A 14005-nucleotide genomic window follows, 5' to 3' on the forward strand; every position below is an offset into this window, starting at 1 on the left:
CCCCATTAAGTAGGTTTCTGGCATGGCCTATATGGCACTGGCTGGAGGCAGGGGGTTGGAGTAGTTGACCCCTGCCCCAGGATGGAGGTTTACATGATACTGAACAGAACTGTAGTTGGGAGGTCAAGGGGACCCCTGGTGTTTCACTCATTTTATCTCTGGAGAGGAAAAGGACCGGGTTGGGAAAGGGCGCCGGAAGCTGATCCAGAAGTACAGACACTGGCAAATCTTTTAATAATAGGACCCAGAGCAGCATCTGGGCAAGGGGAGCACAGGATGAGGGGCCATCTGGGAGCTGGATTAAGGGCGGGATTTTCCTGTTCCAGGCTCAGGTCCCTTTGGTTTTCCTCTCCACTCTTGGTCCAACTCAGCCCTGCCCCAGGAGGCTTCAGGCTCCATCGGAAGCAGTTCTTGTTGCTAGGGAGCAGGGAGAGGAGGAGGAATGGACAGGACCCTCTGAAGATCAGCTCCCTCGCCATCCATCCATCCTCAGGGTCCATCCTTCCTCAGGGTTTGCAGGGGGATCGTCTGCTCTCCTGCTTCCTTCTGTTTCTTCTTCCCATGATTCCTACAGGGAGAAAAGGGTCATTGGCTCATTAGGGTGGGAGCAAGCTTTCTGGGATGAGGGCAGAGACCCCTGGAGGGCACTGGGGGTCCCTTCTGTTTTAGGGAGATGGTCCCAAGGATGGGCAGATGCGGGTAGCTGTGCTATGCTGCCCTGGCGTACCCTGGCACAAAACCAGCCAGGATTCCGCCTGAGAGATGGCCTGGGAGTTCTGGAACTTTCAAAAAATCTCTTGTTAGCAAGAGATGGGTAGAAGGAAGAGGGGAGAGAGCAGGAGATCCCAGTTTGAAAGGAGTTGCTGGTGGCCCCACAGTGGGGAAGAGGAGGAGGAGGAGGAGGAGAAGGAGAAGAAGAGGAGGAGGAGAAGGAAGAAGAGGAGCAGGAGGCTGGCAGCCTTCACTCACTTGGCCTTCAGCTCTTCCACACTTTCCGGCAAGGGCATGTTGAGAGTCTCCGGCAGAAAGAAGGTGACAGCACCCCCAGCAATGGGGACAGCTCCATAGATGAGGGAGGGCAATGCAGGATAGAGCTCTCCGGTCATATTCACCAGAGGGCTCATGATGCTGCCCACCCGGGCCATCATGCTGCCCATGCCCAGTCCTGTCTGCCTGAAATGCCAAGGGTGAGGGAGAGAGAGAGAGAGACACAGAAAGAGAGACAGAGACAGAGACAACCAGAGAGAGAGATAGGTACAGAGAAAGACAAACACAGTGAGATAGAGAGAGAGGAGAGAGCAAAAGGGAGAGAAGGAGAAGAGGGAGAGAGAGAAGGAAAGAGTGGGACAGAGACACAGAGAGAGAGAGAGACAGAGACACACAGAGAGAGACAGAGACAACCAGAGAGAGAGAGAGAGAAAGAGAGAGAGAGAGAGACAGACAGACAGACAGACAGACACAGAGAGAGGAGAGAGAGGAAAAGAGAGAGAAGAGGGAGAGAGAGACAGAGGCAACCAGAGAGAGACAGGTACAGAGAAAGACAGATAGAGAAAAACACAGAGTGACAGAGAGAGAGAGAGGGGAGAGAGGAAAAGAGAAAGAAGGAGAAGAGGAAGAGGGAGAGAGAGAGAGAGAGAGAGAGAGAGAGAGAGAGAGAGAGAGAAGGAGAGGTAGAGAGAATATAAATCTAAGCACAGTTGATTACCGAGCAGTTGGGGTAAGTTGGAGAAGGCTACTAGCCCAGGAGGTCGAGGGATTCAAACTCTCATCTCCTCATTCTTACTCCTCTCACAAATCCAAAGGGTTTGTCAAGTTCTGTTGTTTCTACTTTCGCATCTCTTGAACACACCCTTCTCTTTTTTGACCTTGCTCCCACCCTGGTACAATCTCTGCACTGCTGGGTCTGTCTGTCTCCAGTTTTCCTATTCCAGTCCATCCTCCATTTAGCTGACAGTGATTCTCCTAAAACACAGGGAGCTCGGGAACTCCCTGTTGTCTCCAGGAACAAATACAAAACGCTCTGTTCGGGGATCAAAGCCCTTCATAACCTGGTTCCTGCTTATGTTTCCATAGCATTTTTCTATAATATGGGGTTTTTTTTCTGTCTTACTCTTCAGCCCAGAGGCCCTTTGACTTTTTAGCTTCTCCTTGAATGTGACACTCGCTGCCTTTTCCCTTGCTGTCCCCCATGCTTCTACCTGTCTTTAAGAGTCATCTCAAATCCCCCCTTCTTCTTCTCCACTCCTATTCCATTGATAGACCTTTTCTTTTGAGATGACTTTCACTCTGCCTTTACCTTCTTTGTCCATGATCTTTGCCTGCTGCCTCCTCCATTAGATAAGGAGATCATTTTGGGAGGGAGGATGCAGGCGACTTGAGCGATTAGGAAAGACTTCATAGAAAAGGTGGCTTTGGAGCTCAGGTTTGAAGGAAACCAAGGCTTCCAAGTGCAGAAAGAAGCGCACATTCTAGACGAAGGGGCAAGTGATGGGTGAGGTGGTAGGCGGGGAGAGATGGAGCACAGAGTGAGTGGGGGGGGGCAGTGATGTGCACCGAGAACGAGGGAGCACCTATGGCAAGCAGGGAAGGACATTCTGTTGGATATCAGGAACAAGAGGTAGCCAGGAGGACACCGGCAATCCTTCAGTCTAGGAAAATCCCTTTGGCAACTGTATGGAAGATGTATTGGAGTGGGGAGAGAGGTTTGAGTCTGGGAGGCCAGTTAGGAGGCTGTTCTAATAGCCCAGATGAGTTGTGATGAGCGCTGAGTGAGTTGAGTGAGATAGGAGAGGATTTATGGGGTTAGAATCCTCATTTGGATGAGGGGGGAGAGTGAGGGTGAGGGCGATGTTGGGGTTACAAACGTGGGGTCCTGGAAGGATGGGCTCCTCCGGTTGATCCCAATGGTAAGAGGGAAGCTCAGGAGAGGGGAGGGTTTGGGGGCAAAGATGGTAAGTTTAGTTTTGGATGCTTGTGGGACACTGTTTAAAATGTCTAGTGGGCTGATGGTGAGCAAGACTAAAGCTCATGGGAGAGGCTGGGCATGGGGATATAGAGCCAGGAGTCATCTGGGTAAGGGAAAGCATAAAAGCGTATACTTAAAGAACATTTGTTGACTTGATGACTTCTTCTGGGTCTGGTTCCTGCCCCTCCCCCCACCCCCGCCTCCCAGAGGGCAAGAGTTATAGCCAGTCCTTCTCAGATTGGAAGGGACACAGAGTACCGGAGTGCTTGGACATTGCTCTGGGCACGGATTGACCTGGCTGGAGGAAGGCTTCCATCTCTACCTTCTCCTCCCCCGCACCCTGGCTCCGGGTCTCTCTCCCAGAAGGACTTTTGATACTCACCGAATTACAGTGGGATAGAGCTCCCCAGTGTACAAGAAGACACAGTTGAAGGAGGCCCCCAGACAACCCTTCCCTAGGACCGCCAGGGAAGTCCTCATGATCCCCCAGTCTGGGAGGAAGGAGAACAGGGTTGGAGGGACACAGTGAGGGCTAAGCAGATCTCTCTGTTCCATGATCTTTAGAGCAGGAGCCCTGGCCCATGAGGGAAAAGGGGGCCAGGACCCCTTCATTTCCCCCCACCTCACCTTTCGGCACCAGTATATTGACCAAGATGGAAATGCCAGCCAACAGCAGGGAGGCCATTTGTGCGGGGCGCCGGCCAATGTAGTTAATGACCAGGAAGCCTATGAGTTTGGCCGGCAAATCCACTGCCCCAAAGATCACTTGGGTGAGGTAGATGTTGCTTCCAAAATACTGCAGGTCCATGACTAGCCCATAGTAGGCAAAGCTGGTGGCAAACCTGGGAGACATGGGGAAGTGGTTGCAGTTTGTGGATGACGGATTGAGAGCCAAGAGATTCCTTTATTTACAGATGAGGAAACTGAGGCTCAGAGAAGAGAACAAAGTCAGTGGTTAGGGTAAAGTTATAAAATATATAGTTATAGTTATAAATTAGAGGATAGAGGGAGGAAAAGGAAGTGGGGAAGATGGAAAGAGTTGCACACAGGACAGGGGACTGTGAGGAGGTAGTGACCCCAGCCCCCGGTGGACTTTGGTCTGGAAAATCCCAGAATGATCCAAGAGAGGAATAAATAGATCTAGGTAGGTGACACAGTACATAGAGAGCTGGGTCTGCAGTCAGGAAAACCTGAGTTCAAACCCAGCCTCAGACACTTACTGGACAAATCACTTAAGCTTTCACAGCCTCAGTTTCTTCATCTGTAAAATGAGAATAATAACAGCAGCCCCCTCCCAGGTGGCTAAGAGGATTAAATAAGAGAATATTTATAAAGCATGTAGTACAGTACCTGGCACATAGTAGGTATTTAATAAAATGCTTGTTTCCTTCCTTGCTTCCTCATTTTCTACCCATAGCAGCAGAGTAGGGATTTTTGGGCATGGTGCTTAATATGTTAACACAGAATGGGCCGCTACTTGGTGCCATGGATAGAATGTAATGTTTGGAGTCAGGAAGACCTGAATTCAAATTCTGCTTCAGGTAGAGAGTCCTGGATAAGTCAGTGACTTACCTTCTCTGACCCTCTGGGCTCCCATTTGTAAGATAAGAGAGGTGAGCTTGATCTCATTGAAAATCCTTTCCATGTCTAATTCTATAAACTTTCAGAAGGCCAAAGGCTCAAAGGCTCAGAGAATGGATGGGCCTTCCTTATTCAGGGCTTCCCAGCTTTGGGGTTAGGTCTGAGCCTAGGAGGAAGGTGTCATTGGGCCTTAACTAGCAATTTCAGCGACCAAGAAGGCTATTTCCCAACAAAGGGCAGTTGGTGGGAAGCAGGGAAGCAATTAGTTCTGAAGGAACTCACCTAGGATATGGCTGCTTCCTGGGAGATTTCTATTTGAACTAGTTCTTTCAAACTAGGATCATAGACTTACATCCAAAAGGGATTCCAGAAGCCATTTAATCCAACGGCCTCATTTTACAGGTGAAGAAATGCCTATGCAGCTTAAAGACTGCTAGTGCTATTGACATCCCTGTTTTGATGCTTTGGGACAAGGCTCCAATTGCCCCACCCTAGTTCTCATACTGTGGGTAAAATGGTATTCCTCCCTCTGTACCCAACTCCCTACAGTAATCCTGGCCCCGCTCCCCTCCTGCCTCAGTAGGTCTACTGTCTGCTCTCCATTTTTCTCCACCTGGCCATCTCCTTCCCCAGGCCGGTGACTGCCCCTCCCCCAGCCTAAGGGGCCCCCTCAGTGCCTACCAGATCAGGGAGAGGCAGCTGAAGAGGCCTCGGAGCACTGGCAGGCGCACCAAGTCCATGGCGCTATATTTGCTCTTGGCAAGGTTAATCTCCTTGTTAAGTTTTATTTGGAGCACCTGGTGGAAAGGGACAGCGTGGCAGAGGGGGCTTCAGGAAGGACATCCCTTTTATGGACACTATGGCTGAGACAGGTAGACTGAGAGCTGGAGGTCCTGGGTTGGAGTAGGACCGGATCCCAGGAATCCCGGGCGAGCCCCCAGCCTGCGGGCAGAGCCTTTGGCCTGCCAGGCTCCTTGGAAGGATGGTAGATGGTGTGGGGGGGAATGGCTCACCTCCACGCTCAGCTTTTCCCCTTCCTCCTGCTTCCCATTGATCCGGGCTACCTTCTTCAGGGCCCGGAGCGTCAGGTCCAGCCTGCCGGTGGATGCATGCCATCGGGCAGATTCAATGAAGAGCCTGGAGTGAGGAAAGACCAGATTTCCAGTCAGGTTAGGAGGGGCCAGAGTCCTGTTAGCTGCTCAGGCAGATCAGACCCGGGGCTGATGGAGGTCTGGAATGCCAGGCTCTGCCTAATGGAATTAGGGTTGGAGGGGGTGACTAGGGAATAAGACACCTGATATGGTACCAATCCCTGGTGGGGTTCTCCAATCCTCTCTGACTGAGAAAAGGCAGAATAGGAATCAAGGGGGGCTGCTGAGCAAAGGGGGCTTGGAATTTCCCAGAATCCCCTGTGGGAGCCTCTCTGTGTGTGTGTGTGTGTGTGTGTGTGTGTGTGTGTGTGTAGAAGGGTAACTGGAGACACAGCAGGCACTAGTGATACAAATGGAAGGCAGCCCCTTCCCTCAGGGAGTTTAAACTCTGCTGGGGGAAATACCCACGATAAAAAAATGCAATCTGTGTGCAAAATAAATGCTAAATAATTGGTGACTTGTTCTGGCCCCTCCCTATGGGGCATGGGTGCATCAGGGAAGGCTTCTTGAAGGAGGCAGATGTTTGGCTGAGTCTGGAAAGAAACTAACAGTTCCCAGAGGCAAAAAGGAGAAGGGAGAGCCTTGTAGGCAAGGGCCCGGAGGTGGGAAATGAATAGTGAATATAAGAAGCAGCAAGGATAAGAATTTGTCTGCAGCCAACATGCAAGGAGATGTTGGAACTGAGCCGGGGAGGACTCTGGTGCCCCAAAGAAGGGTTTGCAGGAGTCCCATGGGCCGTGGGGAGCCCCCGGGACCCGTCCTTTAGAAGCATCCCTTCAGCAGAGAGGTCCCAGGGTCAAAGCCTGGGCCAGAAGTGCCCACGGGGTTAGTGTGGGCGGGAGGGACAGAGACAAGGGCCTGGTGTGCCCTAGAGCGAGGGTTCACCTACCAGGAGTAGAGGAAGAAGAAGAAGAAGGGTACAGAGATGAGGAACTGCAGCCAGCGCCAGTGGGGCACCGCATAGGCACAGCCTGCCAGGATGAACTGCCCGATGCTGTAGGCATAGCCAACCAGAGTGCCCACTGTGGCCCGGGTATGGATGGGCATCCACTCCACATCTGGGGATGGAGAGGGGGCACACAGGGGTTAACCATGGGGTCCCCGGGATTCTGCTCCGGACCCCTGCCCAAAGCCAGGACTGTGGCCAGGCCGAAGGCCGGCCCGCCCAGGGGCTCAGGGCCCAGCGAGTAGGAGGCAGAGGGGGCCAGTCGAGGCCAGAACCTGCCAGCGCCGCGTCACGGCTCCCACATCCATCCTTCTCTTGCCTAGAACTCAGGCTTCTGACTGGGGATCGTTCCTCGGGCTGGAGGTGCCCCTCCCCTCCCCCACACCATGCTACCTGGGGCCCACCTGTCTACCTGTTCCTCCTCCTCCTCCTCCTGCTTTCTACCTGAGACCTGTTAAAAATCTCAGCTTAGAAAGACCAAGGCCTCCCATTGCATCCAGGCCCATCACCTGGGCTACGACTGGGCACCGGACCCGGTTGGGCTCTGGAGGGGAAACTGAGGCAGGTGACCTTGTCCAGCCCTCCTTCATTTCCATCCAACTCACTGCATCCCCCCCCCACATACACCAGGGTTTCAAGGACAAACAGCAAGGACCCACTTTGTACAGCCAGCTCGGGGCTCCCCTAGTCAAGGGCCGGCCAGCCTCCGCTCAGTAATGACTCCGTTCTCTTTCCTCTGACTCCCCTCTCCACCATCCCCTTTTACGGGCTGGCTGCCTTTACTAGAGTGAGCTCTGAGGGCTGGGCCTAGCTTCAGATCCAAGCTTTGTTCCCTTAGGGCAAGAGGTTTTGGACCTCAGTTTCCCCACTTGTAAAATGCCAGGGTCAGAGTAGAAGCTCTCAGGGTTTCCTTGGGACTTGAAATCTAGAAGAAGGGCCTTGGGACCCAGATCAGGCTGAGAGGTCTCTAGGGGAGAAATAAGGGCCTTTTTTGGGCCCTTTCCTCCCCTCTGGACTAGGAAGGCCCAGGAACTTCCCCTTTGGGGAGGCTGGAGGCTGACCTGAGCACCGCCTGAAGGAGCAATGCTGGAGTGAGGAGAGGGTCCCGCAATGGAAAGAGCCCATGAGGGATCTCCCTGAGCCTCTGAAAAATGAGCTCCTCGGGGAGAGCGCTCGGACAGAAGAGAATCTGGGTTCAAATCCCTCTCTAGCTGTGAGCGAGTCTCCTTCTCGGGCCCTTAGCTTCCTTATCAATACCCGGGGGATGGAGCTGGATAGTTCTTCCTGCTCCTTGTGGTTCTTCCAGCTGAGCAGCCCCCGGCCCAAGGAGCAGGAGACCCTGGGCTAGAAATCCTGAACCAAATCTCAACTAGCAGGAAAAATCCTTTGGAAAGAGGCGGGTGGCGGGCGGCTGTCTGGGAGCAGCCCAGGCCCGGGCCCAGGGTTCTAAGCCTTTTCGGCATCATGGCCCCCCCCGGTAACCTGCCGAAGCCAGCGGACCCCTTCTCTTGAAGCTCAGTTTCAGGAGAGGTTAGAGAAGAGAAAGATGTCACTTTTCCCCAGAAGTTCTGAAATTGCTGGAATCCCATGTTTGGGCCTTGGGTGAAAGCCCCAGTGGCTCCCCCCTAGTTACGTTTCTGAGACAGAAACGGGGGCACGTGAGGACTTCACGGCTGGCGATGGGGCGGGGGCAGCTCCTGGCCTGGGGACGCGTGTGAGTGGGAGAGGTGGGTTCTGCAGGCTATTGGGGTGGCCCCTTCCCCACCATCCTTCCCCCCCTCACTCAGTGTAAGGCTGTTGAGCGCCATGCCAGACAGGGCAATGCCCGTCAGAAACCGGAGGGCGCAGTAGATGCTGAAGTTGGGAGAGAAGGCGCAGCCGACGCCCGCCACGGCCGTCTGCAGGTAGGTCCAGATCAGGATCTTCCGGCGGCCCAGCCTGGGGAGACACGCAGAGCACGGTGTTCCCAGGCCTCCCCCCGGCCCTCGGCCAATCCCGGTGATGCTGGCATTCATTCATTCATTCATTCATTCATTCATTCACTAATTCATCAGTCAATCAATCAGTTGGGATCTCTGACAGGCCTGGTCCTGGGCTCTGCCTAAGGCTGACAATCCGGCACGGAACACTGGCCAGGACCTTTGGTCTCATGTTTCCTCTTCTGTCAAATGGGGACAAGACTCTTTCTGCCTGGGCCCAGGGATAGTGCTGTGGATAAACCTTAGAGTTCTAGATATGTGACTTATGAAGTCACTTCTCAGAACCTCAACTTCCTCATCTGTGAAATGGGCAGATGAGTGTCAGTGTGCAGAAAGTTCTCTCTGAGGGAAAAACCATCGCTTCCTTTTTGTCCTTAGATCATGAGGCAAGAGAATGGACGAGAAAGTGTCTCTCCAGGCTACTTAAGGACAATCCAGGGAAGTTTGAGAGGCCTGGAAGTTGTAGGTTGTTAGAGGGAGAAGGGGGTGAGCACTGGGGGCCGAAGGGGTCTGGGGAGCTGGGTCTTGAAGGGTGGGCATCCGGCTCTCTTCCTCCCAGCCCGGGGCCTTCTCCTTCCCTTGGCTCTCTGTGCTTCTCTCTCCCTGGGTCTTCCCAGAATGGGAGCCTCCTGTCTCTGACCCGACCCCCCACCTCACACCCGGAGCCCCAACATGTCCCAGGACTGACCTGTCCGCCAGGTTCCCAAACACGGACGCCCCGATGAGCACCCCCGCCATGTACAAGGACTGGCCCAGTTGGCGCAGGGCCCTGTGTCCGCAGACGAGGTCCCACTGTGGGGAGAGAGGGGGTTGGGGCGGGGGCTCCCCTCAAGCCGCTCGGAAAGCTTGCTTGGTTCACCTCCCCGGGGAATGGCAGCTTTGGGGGAAGAAAGTCAAGAGGAAGGGGAGGAGCCGGAGGGGAATGGAGACAGAGAGGGGGAGAGGCTTCTTTCCTCTGCCCCAGCTCCGTGCTGGCCCCTTCTCCCCCTTTATCCCCCCCAAGCTGGCCCCTTCTCCTTCCCCCCGATGCTGGTCCCTTCTCCTCTATCCCCTCTATGTTGGTTACTTCTCCCCTCCATCTCTCCCCATCCTGGCTCCTTTTCTTCCTCTGTCCCCCCCATGCTGGCCCCTTCTCCTCCCCCCCATGCTGGCCCCTTCTCCTCCTCCATCTCTCCCCCATGTCCACCCGCCTACATCTGACCCCCAGTGTCCCTTCTCTCTCTCCCTCTTCTTTCTTCCCCCTCCTTTTATTCCGACCTCTGCCCAGCTCATTCCCTCGTCCCTTCCCTTCTCCCCCATCCCTCCTTTCCCACAGCCGTCCCTGTCTTTTTCCTCCTCCTCCTCTCTGAGTTTTCTCCCACCTTGTTGCCTCCTGCCCTGTCCCCGGCCTCCCTCTGAACCCCTTCTCCTCCCCCTTCCTTCTCTCCAGAGCCCCCCTCCCCTCCCCCTTCCTCATCCCCTCTCTCACCCCATCCCCTAGTGTCTGAGCACTCTTGCCTAAGGAAGCCAGGAGTCTGCTTTCCTCAGCCCTGTATCTTGCCTCTCTCTTTTTTACCCTTGTGTTTGGTCTCCCTCCCTCAAATAGGGAAACTGAGTCAGAAAGCTGCAGGCCTGGGCTTCCCCTGGCCAGGGAGTCCAGCCAGCCTCGCTTGAGTCCCCGTAATCCCCTCCCCAGGCCCCTCACCTCGGTCACAATGGTGGCGGGGAAGGTGCTGTGGTCATAGGTCCAGCCGTCCAGGCAGGCCTCGGTGGCTCCAGTGGCATTGGATCCCGTGCCGTTGGACCAGTGTAGCCCCCTTTGGGGGGCGGTAAAGCGACGGCACGAAGCCGGCCTGCCCTGCTCATCCCGGGGCAGCCAGGCCCGCAGCTCCTCCGCTCCTGAGCCGTCTCCACTCAGGTTGGCGGAGGGCGGTGGGCGGCAGTGGTGGCCGGGAATGGCGGCCGTGAAGTTCTGCACGGTGTTATGAGAGGCCAGCAGCAGCATCGGGATGACCACCAGGGTGAACTGGACCCACTGGAAGCGGCCCACCCCTCCCACCTGCAAGAGGATGTCATTGAAGGTCATGGGGATGGGAGGTGGGGCCAAGAGCCGGGAGCCTCAGCGAAGTGGTCGGGGGGCTTCTGCCCGCTGCCCGTCTGGCCTTTCAGTGGGTGGAGAGGGCCCCGGCCGCCTTTCCTGCTCGGCTCCACGCTCGGTCTGTTCCTGGAGGAAGATTCTGTACTCGCTCAGTGGGAGAGACAGGGGCTGAGTCAGCCCTCCCTCCTTCTCCTGCCTCTCTCCCCAGCTCTGGGTGAGTCGGGGCCTGACTGGGCCAGAGACAACCCCTCCTTTCCGGACCTCAGCCTCCCACTTGGCCTCTATTCCCCCAGGTTTGGACAGTCGGAGTTAAAATGTGACTCGAGGCAGAAACTGCTGAGAAAACCTGCCGCGTGCTCCTTTTGCCTGTGGGTCAAAAGGGAACAGAATGTGGGTGCTGGGAGCTTCCAAAGGGCCGGACACCTGCCCTGCACGCCGTGGGTCACCTCTTGTGCTTTCCTGTGGGAGGGGGCGGGAACGGGGGAGGGAGAGAAAGGCAGGAGCGAGGTAAGCCCCTCGAAGTCGGTTTGGGGCCCAGTGTCCTAGAATTGTGCTTGCTTTGCAGGTCAGAGGTTATCTTGGCCAGCAGGTCAGAAGTTATCGTGGCCAGCTCAGAGCATCAAACACCTCCTTCGCAGAGAAACCCAAAAAACGAGAGCACCCCAGAGGTGAGAGTGGGGACTGAGTGGGGAGGTTCCTTAAAATGTAGGATGTGAGAGTTGGAAGGGACCTTAGAACATGGAATGTCAGAGCTGGGGGGTGGGGACCTTAACGCACAGTGTCTGAGCCGGGAGGGACTTTAGAACACAGAACAGAAATCGCCAGATTTGGAAGAGAACTTAGAACAAAGAATTTTAGAGGTAGGTGGGACTTTACTACACAGAAAGAGCAAGATATAATGTCAAGAAGGGACCTAAGAACAAAGAAAGTCAGAGCTGGGAGACCTCAGAGAACAGAGAATGTCAGAAGTGGGAGGGATGTTAGAACATGGAATACATATATAATAACAGGAAGGAATATTGTCACCTCAAAACCTTGAATTCCTGCTGACACAAGACTGAGCCACTTGACCCCCTGCCTCCTTTGACTTTTGAGACTATCTCTGTGGGTATCCCAGCTCTTGACCTCTTGGCGATATTCTGGGCCCCGGCCTGGCTCCAACCTCCCATCGAAGCACTCCCTGGGCTCTTGACTGAATGCCAGGAGTCTGACCCACTTCTCACTCTGGCCTTCCGTTGTTGCTTGTACCCTGAGTCCAGCCCGTCTCTCAAATCCTGACTGAGATCCCTGGTACCTACCTGATCCCTTAAGATCTGTACATGCAAATTATATCTTGTCTAGTCTTCCTGATCACCCTTCCCCCTTTTAATCTTACAGGACAGTGAGTTTTAAAGTAGCCAGTATAATGGGGCAGGAGTTAGAAATAAGATTGAAGCCCTCGCAAAGATTAAGGAGAATAATCGACAAATTACATCATATAGTAACTAAAAATTATATCCTGGCAAAAGGGATCAAAGTAGGATGATGCACCTAGGGTTTGCTGTCAAGGCCTTTCCCCTTGTTATATGTATATCTTAGGTTCCAGACACTGAAGGGAGACCAATGGAAGGCCAATGGTTCTGACAATTGGGAGGTGATGTGACGGTGTTAACTTTAAAGTTTTATTGAAAACTTTATTTATATTTGAGATGATTTGCATACAAATATTTTATTTATATTTGAGATGATTTGCATACAAAAATGAACTAATCCTAAGGTGGCAGAGAAGAATTAGTCTATTTCCCTAAAATTCTATAAAATGAGACCTTAAACTCCTGCCCTCCTCCTTCTGTATTGGGTCCATGCTGCCCAGGGCTCCCAACTTTAATCCACAGCAAATTGAATGATTCTCTCTGTGTCTCATCTATGCGAGCGAAAGTCACAATCCTACATGTAGATGACCCAGGCTACAAAATCATCTTCTCACTGAAATGAAGCAGCAGTGGGAGTCAGCAGTCCCATTAATGTCTTAGCAGCCTTTTTAAAGGACCATCTTGCTCACCTCCTGGAATGAGGAAAGGGCTAGAAAATATTCCTAAAATCGTTTGTTTCAACAAATCTAAGCCAGGCTTGTTTACTTGGCAGGTGGGGAACTTACTCTTCACAATACAAAAAAACTCTTTAAAACACAAAAGACACACAAAAATGGTTGCAAAGGTGACTCTACTCATAATTGGTACATAGAATATATAAATACTTATAGACAATACAAAATCCAGTAGACCTGAAAGACAAACTTGCTGTGAAAGAACTCAGAAGGTATCCCATCCTCATAGAAGTCCTGAATGAAACAAGGCTGGCAAATGCAGGTAAACTTCCTGAAGTCAGAGGGGGAAACACACTTTTCTAAAGTGGCTACAGTCATAGGGAGTGCCGTGAAGCTGGTATAAGTTTTGCAATCAAAACTAATCTAGTCAACAGGCTTATATGCTTCCCAAAGGGGGTGAATGACAATATGATTGCCACTTGCAGGAAAATGCCACATCGCTCCCACCATGACAACCCCGTCTAAGTCAAAGAAAAATTTTATGAAGACTTGGAGACCCTCATCATCAATGTCCTGAGAGAGGACCAGTTTAAAATTCTGCATGATTTTAATTCTAGAGTAGGTACAGACTATTAGACCTAGCAGAAAGTCCTTGAGAGGAACAGAATGAGAAATAATAACAATGATTGCTTATTTCTGAAGACGTGTATCTAATGACCTTCTCATCCCCACCTCTTTTTTCTGTTTATCTAAATGCAATAAAACTTCATGGATGCACCCTTAAAGCAAATGTTGGCATTTAATAAACTATGGCATCGAAAGGAGAAGAACCAGACAGGATGTGAGAGTGACAAAGGCGATGATGCATGCTGCAGAATGCTGGACCAATCATAGACTTATGCCCTTCAAGCTAAGCATTTGCATTCCCCAGAGGTGGTGGCCCCAAAATAAGACAAAAGACTCGATGTCAACACATCAGAGCATTTTTCAGAGTGTGAGCTGTTTGTTGCTGACTTGGAGAGAAATCTGATCCAACACATAGTTGGCAACAGTGGAGCAGGAAAGAAGTAGGCAGCCTTCAGAGATTTGGTGAACAGCACTGCATATACTCATCGTGGTCAGAATACTTGCAAACATCAAGACTCGTTTGACAAAAATGATGGGGAAATTCAGAAGGTGCTAAATAAAAAAATGAGAACTTCACAGATTTCACCATCAGGATAGTTTGTCCATCTCTAAGAAGGCAGTCTTTAATTCCATTAAAAGTAAAGTTTAAAAAA

The 14005-nt window shown here is 52.5% G+C and overlaps 1 protein-coding gene across 1 annotated transcript; it reads right to left on the reverse strand.

Moving 5' to 3' along the window:
- Positions 1-211: 211 nt before the first annotated feature.
- On the reverse strand, positions 212-10871 carry LOC127540556 (solute carrier family 22 member 6-like). Its single transcript, XM_051965324.1, has 10 exons — positions 10307-10871; positions 9311-9414; positions 8427-8581; positions 6587-6755; positions 5560-5683; positions 5228-5343; positions 3593-3807; positions 3348-3456; positions 970-1173; positions 212-568 (listed from the first exon to the last, which is right to left on the reverse strand). Exons 1-10 carry the CDS (start codon positions 10685-10687, stop codon positions 490-492), a joined length of 1656 nt encoding a protein of 551 aa, XP_051821284.1. The 5' UTR covers positions 10688-10871; the 3' UTR covers positions 212-489.
- Positions 10872-14005: the final 3134 nt, after the last annotated feature.

This window comes from Antechinus flavipes, chromosome 6 (genome assembly GCF_016432865.1).
Source record: "Antechinus flavipes isolate AdamAnt ecotype Samford, QLD, Australia chromosome 6, AdamAnt_v2, whole genome shotgun sequence".
Lineage (NCBI taxonomy): Eukaryota > Metazoa > Chordata > Mammalia > Dasyuromorphia > Dasyuridae > Antechinus > Antechinus flavipes.

What these genes read in the sequence shown, in the direction of transcription:
- LOC127540556 (XM_051965324.1), bottom strand. Translation starts at nt 10,687, where the DNA reads ATGACCTTCAATGACATCCTCTTGCAGGTGGGAGGGGTGGGCCGCTTC. An exon ending in TTCTTCTTCCTCTACTCCTG is followed by an intron (nt 5,684 to 6,586) that starts GTAGGTGAACCC and finishes TCCTCACTCCAG; the next exon opens with GCTCTTCATTGAATCTGCCC. An exon ending in CAATATACTGGTGCCGAAAG is followed by an intron (nt 3,457 to 3,592) that starts GTGAGGTGGGGG and finishes CCTTCCTCCCAG; the next exon opens with ACTGGGGGATCATGAGGACT.